This window comes from Diabrotica virgifera, chromosome 9 (assembly GCF_917563875.1).
Source record: "Diabrotica virgifera virgifera chromosome 9, PGI_DIABVI_V3a".
In the NCBI taxonomy this organism is placed as follows: domain Eukaryota; kingdom Metazoa; phylum Arthropoda; class Insecta; order Coleoptera; family Chrysomelidae; genus Diabrotica; species Diabrotica virgifera.
The window spans coordinates 17,875,644-17,889,951 of record NC_065451.1 but is presented as its reverse complement, the minus strand read 5'-3'; the positions used below and the strand labels follow the sequence as shown (position 1 = coordinate 17,889,951).

Sequence of the window (14,308 nt, the reverse complement as noted above, 5' to 3'; positions counted from 1 at the left end):
ATTAATCTTACGTATTTAAAATCACCTACAAAAGACGTTTATACGTCTTAATGTTCAAACACGTGTATATATTTAACCAAAGGCTGACGTTTCCTCGACGTTATTGACGTCACTTGGTTGCCTGGGGGGTTCTGATCAGTACTCAGAAACCCAAGGTAGCATCTCTTCACAGATGGATTGTCAATCGAACTCATTGCCTTGTCGCCTGTTCACTAATGTTTCCTGAATATCCTTCATTAATCATGGATTTAGTCACTCAGTAAATCGAGGCTACTATGTTATCTAGTTATCATAACTTTTTTATTTCTTTTTTAAATATTAACTAAACATATGTGAATTATCCATATTTTGTTTGGATACACAATAACACTAATAAAATTTCCAATAACTTTAGCTGGACTTCTTTTACATGAATCTATCTCTTTTAGCGATTCGAAGCATATAGAATATAACCCAGATTGTCCATTAGCGAGAGGATTTGTCTTCCAGATCTGGTATCCGTTTATGGTCGAAGACTATCCATGGATTTGCTCTTTATTTGACGTCGTAACAGTATTTATAGGGATGATACTGTTCTGTTACTACAAGATAATACCAATGTCTTTGATACTGTTTCTTCTGGGTCAAATTACTTTACTAAAACATGATATAAGACAGCTGAATATAGAAAATATCTCCAATGTTTGTGGTCTTAAAAAATCTGGTGAAAATAAATTGAAAGATTGTGTAAAATCTCATCAGCTGATTATAAGGTAATATGTCAATAAACATTTAATGTGATCACTGTAAAAATAATAATTTGTGTTTTATACCTTTTTATCCTTTTAGACTTATGAACTGGATTCAACATTCTCTAAAGGAAATCATTTTGATACAGTATGTCAGCTATGTATTAGATACAGCAGCTTTTATGATACCAACGTTGACAGTAAATATTATTTTATTAAACATTTTTTATTAATCATTTATTAAGAGTAAAGAGTAGCGATCAACAGGTAGCAACAAAATATAACTTCGGGAGATAGTATCATAAACTTTGGCAACAGTGGTAATCTTTGACATTATCTAAGATTAATTTTTTTGACAATATCACAGTCGCGCAAAATGGACGTAATAGAAAACGATTTTATTATTAATAAATAGATATTTATAAAAATAAACCAAAATGGGTGAAAATTTTATGTTAAGATAGGTATTTAGAAAGGTATTTGCATGAAATATCTAATAATAAAACAATAATAAATAATCATTTTTTGTTGTGAAGCGAAACAAATTTCGATTTTCGCATAATTTTGGCACGGTTTCTAATGGACTTTTTCTTGAAAGGTTTCACTTTATTTTTCGTTTGATTTACTTTTTCCATTTTGTTAAACTATTGATAATATTTTTAGAATAAAAAATCCTCCTAAAACTTTATATACTCGCATTAGAATTCGAAATATTTTTACGTAAAATATACTTACCTACCTACATATAACTAAAACTCACAATTAATAACAATATATTCTTTCAAACAGGCCAACAACTTTACAACAACAACAAATATATAATAAATTAACTATCAATAAACACTTTCCTATGAAACAACAATAACGAATTCTTAAATTAACACACTACTGCACTGAACATATATCGATAAAGATGACAGAACAGATTAGAGAAAATCTGACGCAGGTTTGTCAAAATGACAGTGATAATTTCTCTATGTTTCCTAATTAGTTATTCAGTTATAATATGTTCAATTTCTTGTTAGAAATAAAAAATTTTAGTAGTTCCAAGATTACACAAAATCTAGGCATGGGATAAAAAAGTTTATTTGAAGAAAAAATTTGTTTCTTCTTAATGGCGGTACACGCTCCTTTTTTCAATATTTTATTTAGTTATAGAGTAATTTCCACGTACTAACATATTTCTGAAATTGGGCTCTGTACCGCCATTCTTTATTATATTACGAATATGTGTGCCAAATATCTCGACAAAATATTCAAAATTAGAGCCGTAAACTTGGAACGCGTTTGTTGCTACCTGTTGATCGCTACTGTAGCCTCTTAATCATTTTTTAACTAACAGTCGATCGGATAGCTCAGTGCGACTAGCGGCTGATCCACACTTCACTTCGCCTTGAGGTATGTGAGTTCAAACCCAGCCCAGCCCATCGGAAAAACAAAAAGGCTAACGCGCCAGTGTAAAATTCTAAATATGAATCTGGCGCTTAGACTGGAATATGCGGGCATCTGATCGATCTATGAGGGAGCAGTACGGCAAGGGATAAGGGCTTGCGGTTCAGTGATACTCCCCCATAAATCCCTACCGAAGGGCGTTGACGCCTAAGAACGGTGTAATACATACATTTTAACTAACAATTATTTCTGCGTTTGAAAGAATAACTATTCTTTTGAGAACGGTCACAGAGACAGAAATCTTTGACAGGCAGAGATAAGCCATTACCACAAACAAACGCGATAAACCATCAAGCTTTATTTGCCGATTTTTGGGAGTAGTTTCATTGTTAAATAAACATTCTAGATACGTTATTTTCCTCCTACGCTAGGTTCTCCTCCTGCTTCTAATTGTCCTACTAAGCTTTAATTGTTTTTCTTCCCAATGTTCCAATCGTTGGTCCAAATGACTGCATCGTTAGCATATATAAAAAATCAAGGACTCTTTAGTTTCCCTATTATTAAATACATTGTCATCATTCCTCAACCTCTTGCATCCACTGTTGGATATAGGTCTCCTCTATCTTCTTCCATTTCTTGTGCCTTCTGTATCCAATTCCCCACTGTTGTTCTCAAGTTATCCATTAATCTTTTTGCTGGTCTGCCTTGGTGTCTTTATCTTCTCTGGGTATCCACTATTGGATCCAACATTGCCAAATTCTAATCCCCCTTTCATACAAAATGTTTCAGTCGATAATATGACGATATTTACACACTCACCGAGAACCACTTTTCTTTTTGAGCGTCCACCAGAGAACCTCTGGAGGAACTCTACCATATGCTTTCTCAAGATCAATGAATAATAACTTTTATTTATTTATTTACTTAATTAGCTCCTTATAAATAAGTTGCTGATCTGTCCTGCGTCAAGCCAAATTGAAGATTTTAACTATTTATAATGGGAAATAAGCCACAATATTATTAAAAAATGATTTTTATTAACGTTTCGACGCCCAAATCGGGTGCCGTTGTCAAAATACAAAATCCTACTAACATAAACAAAAATGTTGTTGCTTAGTAAAAAAATTCTTCTAATAATTTATTTAATTTGACTCATAGTCCATTCTTTCACGGTTTTTGCTCTAAATTTTAAAGAACCGCTTGGATTGACATGAAATTTGGCATACATATAGCTTACATGTCAAAGAAAAAAGTGATATTGTGCCGATGTGTGCTTTTGCCCTGGGGTTGACTTTCACCCCCTTTTTGGGGTGAAAAAATATATGTTCAAAATAAGTCCGAAAATGGGTAAACTGACTAATTCTAAGTAACTTTTGTTCTATGGAGCTTTTTCGCCAAGTCAACACTTTTCGAGTTATTTGCGAGTGAATATGTTCATTTTTCAACAAAATAACCACATTTTTAGACGGATTTTCGCAAATAACTCAAAAAGTAAGTATTTTGTCGAAAAAAACGTTCTTAGCAAAAATATAACCTATAAAAAAGTAAAAAAAAATGGTGTAAGCGTTACGTCTCTGGATCTCGTAGAACCAGAGTTATAGCCAATGAAAAATAGACTCATATTTAACAAATTTCAAATAGAATATTTCGACGAGAAATATCCAAAAAATTAGGCACTTTTTGGGGAGAACCCATTATAACTTTTTTAAAGTGTTTAAAAAAAGCTTTATTTCTGTTTTTACAAAAAGTCTTTAACATTAAATTTAAGCAAGTTACGCTCAAAATAAAGTTGGTCCCTTTTGTTTTTGCAAAAGAAAATCGGGAAGACCACTCCCTAATTAGCAACTTAAATGAAATTAATCGTTACCGCTCCACAAATTATTTTACTTATGTTGTGTTTATATGATCTGTAAGTTTCATCGATTCCAAGTGCTTATTTTTGAAAAAAATTGGTTTCAAAGTAAAATTTTTAAAAATTTAAATTTTGAGAAATATGCTATTTTTTACAATAACTTAAAAATTGTTAGAGATACCAACAATCTCGAAAAACAAAAATAGTCAGATTTGCTTTTTTGAACATCATGTATTTTTTTGTTTTTCTGTTAGACAAAAATTGATTAAGATTTGGTGTTTCTAAATTTGCATACATTCGTGATCAGTGACTAGTTCAACCCTTTTTAACTACAGCCCTTTCAATAATAAGGATTTTGAACCGATGAAACTTACAGATCATTTATTTTATAGACTAACTTTATTTTGAGCGTAACTTGTTTAATTTTGATGCTAGAATTTTTTTTATAAAACAAAAATGAAGCTTTTTTTAAACAATTTAAATAAGTTGTAATGAGTTTTCCCCGAAATGTGCTTCATTTTTGGTTATTTCACGTGAAAGTATTCCATTTGGAATTTGACGTATATGAACTTATTTTTCATTAACTATAACTCTGCTTCTACTAGGTGTAGAGACGTGATATATACACCATTTTCTTTTTATTTTTTACAGGCTATATTTTTGCTAAGAATGTTTTTTCGATAAAATACTTACTATTTGAGTTATTTGCGAAAAACCGTCTAAAAGCGTGGTTATTTTGTTGAAAAAATGAACATATTCACTGCCAAATAACTCGAAAAGTATTGACTTAGTGAAAAAACTCCATAGAACAAAAGTTACTTAAAATTAGCCAGTTTATCCATTTCCTTACTTTCTTTGGACGAAAATTTTTTCACCCTCAAGAGGGGGTGAAAACCACCCCGAGGGCAAAAGCACATATCGGCACAATATCACTTTTTTTCTTTGACTTGTTAGCTATGTCTATGCCAAATTTCATGTCAATCCAAGCGGTTCTTTAAAATTTAGAGGTTTTGCAATATTTTACCGTTAAAGAACGGAGTATCATTTATATCGGCAATTCAGATACATATGATACATTTTAAAGTAGAAGACTTTAAACTGATATTGCCAAATTTATGAGTTGCGTTCCTGGCACGACTTTACTGAAAGATAGTTCATTCGATTACATGAAATCAACCCCAACTCCGCCGCTAGGGCATCAGAATATCCGTCACAAAAAAAATCATAGCATGTGATCTCTCTTTAAAAAGACAACCGCATGCAATGGTGACATTAAAATTTTAGCGCTAGAAGCTCGCTTGGCAGCATTTGCTCTCTTAAGCTCACATTTGTCAGCATATCCGTCCATGGTATTTTCAGTGTACGTTATTTACTAATCAATTTAATTATTGCAATCAAAAATGAATAACTACTTTAAATTTCGTTGCAACACGAAACTACAGCCGCATCATTATGTCAGTTCAATCAGAGAGTGCAGCAAGCACCTCTACCGGTTTCAAAACTTATTACTCTCTTTTCAGGAGGCACATATGCTGCTCTCTCTGACCCAACTAGGACAAACCCAGACCCTATTTTTTTAATTATTGCAATTAAAAACAGAAAGCGCAAGTGATTGGTACATTTTTTAGGAAGAATCGTTACAATTAAAACTTAGATGTTTTGCTGGATTCAATATGACAGTTATACAAATGTATTTTTTCTTTTGGTTCGCTAATGAGATTCAAGAAGAGGTAATTATTATCTTTATAATTATTTGGTAGTTACTGCTGTCACTGATATTGATAGATGTCCATATAGATATTGATAGATGTTGAAAGGTTATTGAAAATATTCTAAGACAAATCTATCTAACCAACATAAATTAATGAAAAATATACGATATCATACGACAGATATTCCTTTGTGTTTTCTTTTCTTTCTTTTTCTTTTTAAGAAAGTCCGCTCTTCCGATTTTCAATAATCTGATTCTGTATGTATTTAATTTTATGTCGAGAAAATCGTCTTCCATTAATTGATGTCCTATCCTATTCCTGTCAGCGTTTTCCGATAGCGCTGCAGTTTAAATTGATTCCGGACCTTTAATTTCTGGTTCGAAATTGCCGGTCACAAGCCACTAGACTCCAAGTTATGACGCCTTCCCTTTAGTCTTCTGTTTTGCATTTTATTTTTTGATGTAATATGTGCAAGAATAAAAAACCGCTAAACGCCGTAAAAATGAGTGGCGCATACAATATTACAGCTACAAAAGATCTGATATGAATATTACGTGGCGCCAAAATGTATTTTTCTACGGCCGTGCTAAAACAGCCACTTTCCCGTACGCATTTCGTTTCCGAAAGTTACACTTTCCCGCACGACATGCGGGAAAGTAAAACACCTTTTTAATATGGCCTTAAAATAATTATAATACATGCAATAAACTAATAATTAGATATTATTTACTAATTTCAAATGTATCTCTTTATGTTCATGTTTTAATGAAACTAACACGCCAATTCGATGAAATAAAATTATTTTTATATTATATTCGAAAGTCTTTTTTTTTTTTTTTTTTTTTTTTTTTTTTTTTTTTTTTTTTTTTTTTTTGAAAAATGGCTTTGGCAGAGCCAATTAGCCAGACTTGTTTGTGATTGATTGCAGATTCATAGTCATAAATTTCTTATAAACATAAGTACATTCTACAATATTATTTTTATAGATACATTGGTACATTGTGTAGCTTTCTTTTTTTTTTTTTTTTGTTTTTTTTTTTAATTATTTTACTGTTTTTTCTTTTTGTTTTTGTTTCTTTTTTTTTGTTTTTCTTTTTTTTATGTTTGTTTCTATTTTTTTTTTCTTTTTTTTATGTTTGTTTCTATTTTTTTTTTATTTATTATTTTATTATGTGTTTTTTTTATATATATTTTTTTTTAAATTTTTTCAAACCACATTAACAAATTATGCCTATTATATTACGTTTACAACTTGTATTTACATAATTTAACATGTTTATAAATGAGATGAAGAATTTCCATATCATTTGTAAATATTAAAGTATTAAGGTTTATTGGGAAAAAACATTTTAAATCTTTTAATTCCTTATAAAGGTCGTTTATGTTATTTATGTTTAAATGACATTCTAATATGACATGTACAAATATGACAAATCAGTAATTCTAATCAGTAATAATAATTCTAATATGACAAATCAGTACACAATTATTAACAGTGGTTTTGAATAGTGGCCATGGAAACCAAGATCGTCGTCATGGTAACCAATTATATTGAAAGTTCGGTTTTGACAACCTTGTCAAAGAATTAATTTGTGTATTTTCACTCCTAAATAAAAATTGATATAACTCTAGTTGTTGTGGCTTTTTTCCAAACGTACGGCCCTAGAAAAAATATTATTCGTAACTCATGCGGAAAGTGTCTTCCCCGCACTCGACCGCTTGCCCGAACTCCGCTATCGCGTCTTTCGGTTCAACGGCAGTCTCGTCTGGGAAAGTATCACTTTCCGCACTAGTTAGGAAAATAACTATTTCATTTTGATGCAAAACAAAATTCTAGTTTTATTTTAAATGATTTTTTCCATAATATTTGCTAAATTTGAAGTAAAATGCGCCACAAAAGAGTAACTTTTGATACAATTTGCATTTTGAGGCTCTTTTGTGGCTCGTTTTACTTCAAATTTAGCAAATGTTTCAAAATAAAACTAAAATGTTATTTTCCATCAAAATGAAAATACATTTTCGTTCCACGTAATATTCATATCAGCTCTTTTATAGCTGGAATATTGTATGGGCCACTCATTTTTACGGCGTTTAGCGGTTTTTTATTCTTGTATCAGGAGTTTTTCAAAAAATTTTATAAATTAAATGTATGAAGTTAAATGTAATGTTTCTCGATTACACGTTAAGCGTTATGATTGGTCGCCTTTGTCGCATTCTTTCCCAAATGATCTAGTAGTTATGACACCAGACTTGTGATAAGACAATCCGAGTTCATATCCCAGCCATCCTAATAATTATGACCGGCAAAATGAACTCAGATTGCACAATTTTAGCGTCGTAACCACTACAATTACATAAACCACTTCGGCGATAATGGTTAAATGGATTATACTTTTGGAGCTCAATAACTTCTGAAGGGCTAAACCGATTTTCATCATTAAACGTGAGTTTGAAATTTATTGACAAGTAGGATCTGATTCATCCAAGGTCAAGTACGACAACTGAAGGTAATACAGGAATTACTGAACTTGAAAAACCGTTTTCCCCATAAGAGATAGATTTGATCATACTTATGAAGGCTATAACTTAAAAATTCGAATTTTCCCAGATATGACATATACACCGTTAGACGCGTCTAGAGTCCTCTTAAAAATTCTTAGTTATTGGCGTAATTCGTAGGTTGAAATTTTGGGTAATTGTCAAATCTGCAAAATTTTTAAAGTTTAGTTTTTCAATTTTTTGGCTATACTGAGCCGTGTGCATGTCTGATCCTAACCGCATAGGCACCATTGGAAAGCTTCACTCAACTCTCTTGATTTGGTGTATTTGCTGTTTTCCTGTTTCTCCTTGATCCTAAGATATATAGGCTCAAAAAATATGCCATTTTGTATCTACCAAGCCCTATAGCTGGCTTATGGGTGGTCAAAAGTGACAATCTACACCGGTTCTGAATCGGCCCAGACCTCCTCTTGAAACACAGAAAAAAAATTCAGATCGGTGTAACTTTTACACACACATACATACATACATACATACATACATACATACATAGGTACATACATACATACATACATACATACATACATACATACATACATACATACATACATACATACATACATACATACATACATACATACATACATACATACATACATACATACATACATACATACATACATACATACATACATACATACATATATACATACATACATATTATCCACAAGCATTTTACCCTTTTTGAATAAAAATTGAGTCATACTTCTGAGCTCGGTAACTTTTGAATGGTATTGTCATTTTCATGATCATTTTTCAGTGCGTAACAAATGATAGGAAAAAGGGTAAGTCCGTGATAATACACATTTATGACATTTATTCTAACATGACATTTTAGTTAAATCTGACAGTGTCACATTTTATTTTCAATTTGGAATAAAAACAAATCAAATGTGTTTCTTGCATTTATAAAATGGTATTTTCTTTGATTTGTATAGTCTTATAAATTATACAGATTATATTTGTAATATTATTATCTAATTAAAAAAAATTATTTTTTTATTATGGCGCCATCTATCGACAACTAGAATAACTAGAATAAATGTTATAAAAATGTCACCGACGAAATGTAATCACCGACGTGCTTTTTTTTCTGTCACATACAATTTAATGCGTTAGAAAGAAATCGAAAAACTGTGACGCGCTGAAAAATGATCATGAGAAATAATGTATAACCGATTTTCAAAATTAGAGATGCTTTGGAAAGGTAATGATCAGTACTATCAGAAACCGCAACAGACTTAAATTATTGGAGAGTTGACATATGAATGGGCGAGTCTTTTCCTAAACTTTAAGATGGGATATGGGATTTTCAATTCAATCTGATTTAGAAAATCGAAAATTTCGTGTATATATAGTGACGCATGTATGGGTATTGTGCGCCACTGACGAGAACTACCGTTCTCTGGTAATATAAATCTAGCAAGGTTAGAATAGTATGACAATTGATTTATAAGAAAAGACAGTTTTTTCCAAAAATATTTACTGCTTTGTTGATTGCCAGCAGTCTTCAAGTATTATTAGTCAAAAACCAAGCTATGCCACCTTACGTAGCCGGTACCGACGGCTTGACGTGTCCTCGGAAGCACGGTGACAGCTGAATAGAAATTGAAGAATTTGTTAGTGCCGGGATTCGTACCCGGGGTTCTACAGATTTTTAAACCAGTAACATAGCCACTATGCTACGGCCACCACATTTCATATGTGGAAACAATATCCAATGGAATATCAAGGCTAAATTGTAATTTTTCAGCATAAATAAGAATCCATGATACTCGAATAGATATTTTTATAATTTCTCGTTGGAACTTTACCGCGCTAAGCAGATGGGACGTGAATTATTAATTGTAAAATTCCCTCATCTTCCTTAGTCTCAGCATCCGTTATGGCTTGCAAATTGTAGAAGCCTCGGAGGTGTTACCAGAGAAGGTTCCCATTGTTTTCAGTCTGGTAGGATGTAGAATGACATTTTTGAATGTTGTTTTATGTGCTATTAGATTGAAAACTTAGTTTTTTGATAGCAGTTGCCGCTAGGGTATCCCTGCCATTTCGTTCGTTGCAATCCGTGACTGCACGCCGGGGTTTGTCCTAGTTGGGTCAGAGAGAGCAGCATATGTGCCTCCTGATGAGATACTAATAAGTTTCGAAACCGGTAGAGGTGCTTGTTGCGCTCTCTGATTGAACTGGAATAATGATGCAGCTGTAGTTTCGTGTTGCAACGAAATTGAAAATGGTTATTCATTTTAGATATTTTTATATTACCAATCCAAGAATATGGACATATTACCTACTTGGTAAAATTGATTTTATATGCGAGATGCTGACTTCTTCTTTCGTTTTATGATAAAGTTGTATCTTATATTATATACATTATTTTAGAGCAAATCAATAGCTGATGTAATATATAATAGCGTAATGTGGGTTGATGCAAATGAGAGCGACAAAAAAGTGCTGTTACTGATGATGCTAAGATCACAACAAAAGTTAGCATTGAAATCAACTGCATTGGGAGAGATGTCGCTTATTTGTTTTACAAAGGTAAAATGTTTGATAAAATAATTATGACTTTGAGGTGACTCAATTTTTTTTGCAGAAATTGCTTGAAAATAGCTCAAATAATAATAATTCAGTTATCCTCCCACTCAAAAAGGTCCGGAACATTGTTTAAATAATCAAAATGTCAAAATATGAAGGAAAAATTCGATTTTTTATTGGTTTTTTGATTATAACTTTAAAACTATTTATTTCTGAGAAAAGTTGTACTGACATAAAAGTTGCGTAATTAAATTTCCTAATCCAATATAGAATTGGTTTATAAATTTAAAAAATACTCACTTTTGTTGCAAAATAGCAATAATTGAGAAAAAACCAATCAAAAACAAGTATTCGCATTTTACGTTTTTCAAACATTTATGCTACACCTAAGGCCTTTATATTTTACCCAGAAAAACTTTATGATATATAGTAAAACAACACTGTAAGTTTCACTAAGATGGGTTTAATAGATTTTGCAAAATAAATTTTGCAATTCAGCTTTCGCAAAAAAAATTCATTTTTTAAAATGTTGCAGGACTAAAAATAAAGCAGATAGCAAGTTTAATTTTTTTCGCTTATACATAGAAGTGTACTGTACCTTTCATTTGCAATTTGCAAAATTAAAATCGATTAATTACCACGGTGTCAGGAAATTTTTTAAATAAACCTTAATTTTTGGTGCTACGCGCAGGACAGCGGTGTTCGATTCACACAAGTTGATTCCACCAAAATTTCTTCGAATCTTTATCTAATATATTATTTTCTTACTCTATATTTTGTTGTATTTTAATATTTTAATTCCACAAAAATCAAACTAATTTTATTATTGTTTGTGAAATATTGTTTAAACAATTGCATATGTTTAAAAATAATAAACTTTTATTTTGTAAGTTAAAATATACGAACAAAGAAAGTTTTTGTGAAAAAAAGTGTTATTTCAAAGGATAGAGTACGTGTTTTTATTTTGCAATAAACAAATTTATTTATTTATATCGAAATGTAATAAAAATTAAAATGTATCAATCATTATCAAAGGTCATTGGAATGCCCAATCAGAGCAAGCTATCCGCTGTCCTGCGCGTAGCACCAATAATTAATGTTTATTTAAAAAAATTGCTGACGCCGTGGTTGTTAATAGATTTTAGTTTTGCAAATTGCAAATGAAAGGTACAGTACACTTCTATAAGACAAAAAAATTTCAACTTACTATCTGCTTTATTTTCAGTCCTGTAACATTTAAAAAAAAATGAATTTTTTTGCGTAAGCTGGATTGCAAAATTTATTTTGCCAAATCTATTGAATCGATCTTAATGAAATTTACAGTATTGTTTTACTGTATCATAAAGTTTTTCTGGGTGAAATATGAAGGTCCTAAGTGTAGTATAAATGGTTGAAAAACGTAAAATGCGAATACTTGTTTTTGTACAAACTGGAACATGAAAAACCACTTCTATGTAAAAGGTATATTTACTAAAAATTTTGAGAATCCCAATGGATTCAATAAAATGAGTTCATCAGAACGTTTTCAAACCTATCGGTCCATCATCAGTGATTTGAATACTTGCAAAATAGCCCCAGAACCAAACAATGGTTGTGATTATAAATAAATCTACATTATGTTGAAATAAATTTAAAATGGCTAAACGCCGATGTTCAAGGATTAAACCTCTGGGAACATGGTGAAACTTTACCCGAGGACCCAATCAACCATCTTCGGTCAACGATGACTACTAAGTGACCGAAAGACTAAAGACTTAGTAGTCATCGTTGACCGAAGATGGTTGATTGGGTCCTCGGGTAGAGTTTCACCATGTTCCCAGAGGTTTAATCCTTGAACATCGGCGTTTAGCCATTTTAAATTTATTTCAACATAATGTAGAATTATTTATAATCACAACCATTGTTTGGTTCTGGGGCTATTTTGCAAGTATTCAAATCACTGATGATGGACCGATAGGTTTGAAAACGTTCTGATGAACTCATTTTATTGAATCCATTGGGATTCTAAAAATTTTTAGTAAATATACCTTTTACATAGAAGTGGTTTTTACTTCATGTTCCAGTTTGTTTAACTATAAGGTATACAGCCAATCCAGGGAACTACCCCTTTTTAGTTTACTTGTTTTTGTATGTTTTTTTCGAAATTATTGATATTTTGCAACAAGGGTGACCATTTTTTAAATTTTTAACCAATTTTATATTGTAGGAAATTTAATTATACAACTTTTATGTCAGTACAACTTTTCTCGAAAATGAACACTTTTAAAGTTATAATCAAAAAACCAAGAGAAATATCGAATTTTTGATTCATTTGTTGACATTTTGATTATTTAAACAATGTTCCGACCATTTTGAGAGGGAGAATAACTCAAATAGTATTATTTAAGTTATTTTCAAGCAATTTCTGCAAAAAAATTTGAGTCACCTCTCAACGTCCAAATGTACTAATATTGTTACAGATGCGCCCTGGTCTATTATGCCATCTAAAACATTATGCTACATATGCCACAGTAAAGTGGTAGGTTCTTATGTAATTTTTTAATTGTTTAATTTTTAGATCATGAAACTATGTTATACAGTTTGCACATTTTTTACCACGATGTATGACAAGTAATATGATGGTTTCAACTATACTATGTAAACAACCACACTGCTCTTGAGGATAAAACAAAAAGCGCTTAATGATACATTTCACTTTCATTTTTAATGCTCTCACAGATCTCACGTAGCTATAAATCTAGTAAGCTTTGGTAGATTTCGCAAAGCTATTTTAACTAGCATAATAAACTAATAAGCATAGTTATTTTTCTCATTTAACATCTACATATGATCAAGTCAAGATTTAATAAAAGGACAATATACATAATATATAATATTTACACAAAAAGATTGATCAAAATTTACAACTTACAATCAAGGTAATAGTTTACAAACAAATACTTAAATCAGTAAGGTTCTATGGTTTACATTTATGAGGTTGTAGTAGTGAAAATAACTATGCTTGCCTTTATAGAGTCCAAAACTGCATACTTAGAGACATAGTCATGGTATATCTTTATCCATGGTATATCCGTGGTATATCCGCAACAAAAAACTAAATCAGGAACTTCGTATGCAACAATTAAAGAAGAAATTAAGAAGATTGCCATTGGTCACGAAAACTGGCTCCACAACCATACAAACTGGGAAGTGTTCGAAGTGTTAGATAATCAAGATCTAGTCCGCAGGTTCAAACCCACCCAACCTTTTGAACTTGTGTGATAGTGATAAATTTATAAATATCAGTTTAACTTCAGGCAGTGAACCTAGCCACAACCGTAAAATGTGCAACAATAATAATTATTAGATCCTAAGGTAATCCGTCGGAAATACCTACACTAAATTTACAATCAAGACGCAGTAGAAATAAACAAACCAAGACACGTTAAATGTTACTAGGAACACTCCCGAATCATAATTTACAAAGTATATACATTGTAAATCCCAAATCATGATTTCCAAAGTTTATATAGTCCGTCCGCTATAACTTT

At 31.3% G+C, this 14,308-nt stretch overlaps 1 protein-coding gene across 1 annotated transcript; it reads left to right on the top strand.

Moving 5' to 3' along the window:
* The first annotated feature begins 242 nt into the window (after positions 1-242).
* On the top strand, positions 243-13,392 carry LOC114328496 (uncharacterized). Its single transcript, XM_050662576.1, has 5 exons — positions 243-259; positions 429-752; positions 829-928; positions 10,623-10,781; positions 13,336-13,392. The coding sequence occupies exons 1-5, from the start codon at positions 243-245 to the stop codon at positions 13,390-13,392; spliced, it is 657 nt and encodes a 218-aa protein (XP_050518533.1).
* Positions 13,393-14,308: the final 916 nt, after the last annotated feature.

Excerpts from the sequence above, each read along its gene's own strand:
- LOC114328496 (XM_050662576.1), top strand. Across the intron at positions 753-828 it reads TCTCATCAGCTGATTATAAG|ACTTATGAACTGGATTCAAC; the intron begins GTAATATGTCAA and ends TTATCCTTTTAG. Across the intron at positions 10,782-13,335 it reads CGCTTATTTGTTTTACAAAG|ATCATGAAACTATGTTATAC; the intron begins GTAAAATGTTTG and ends TTTAATTTTTAG.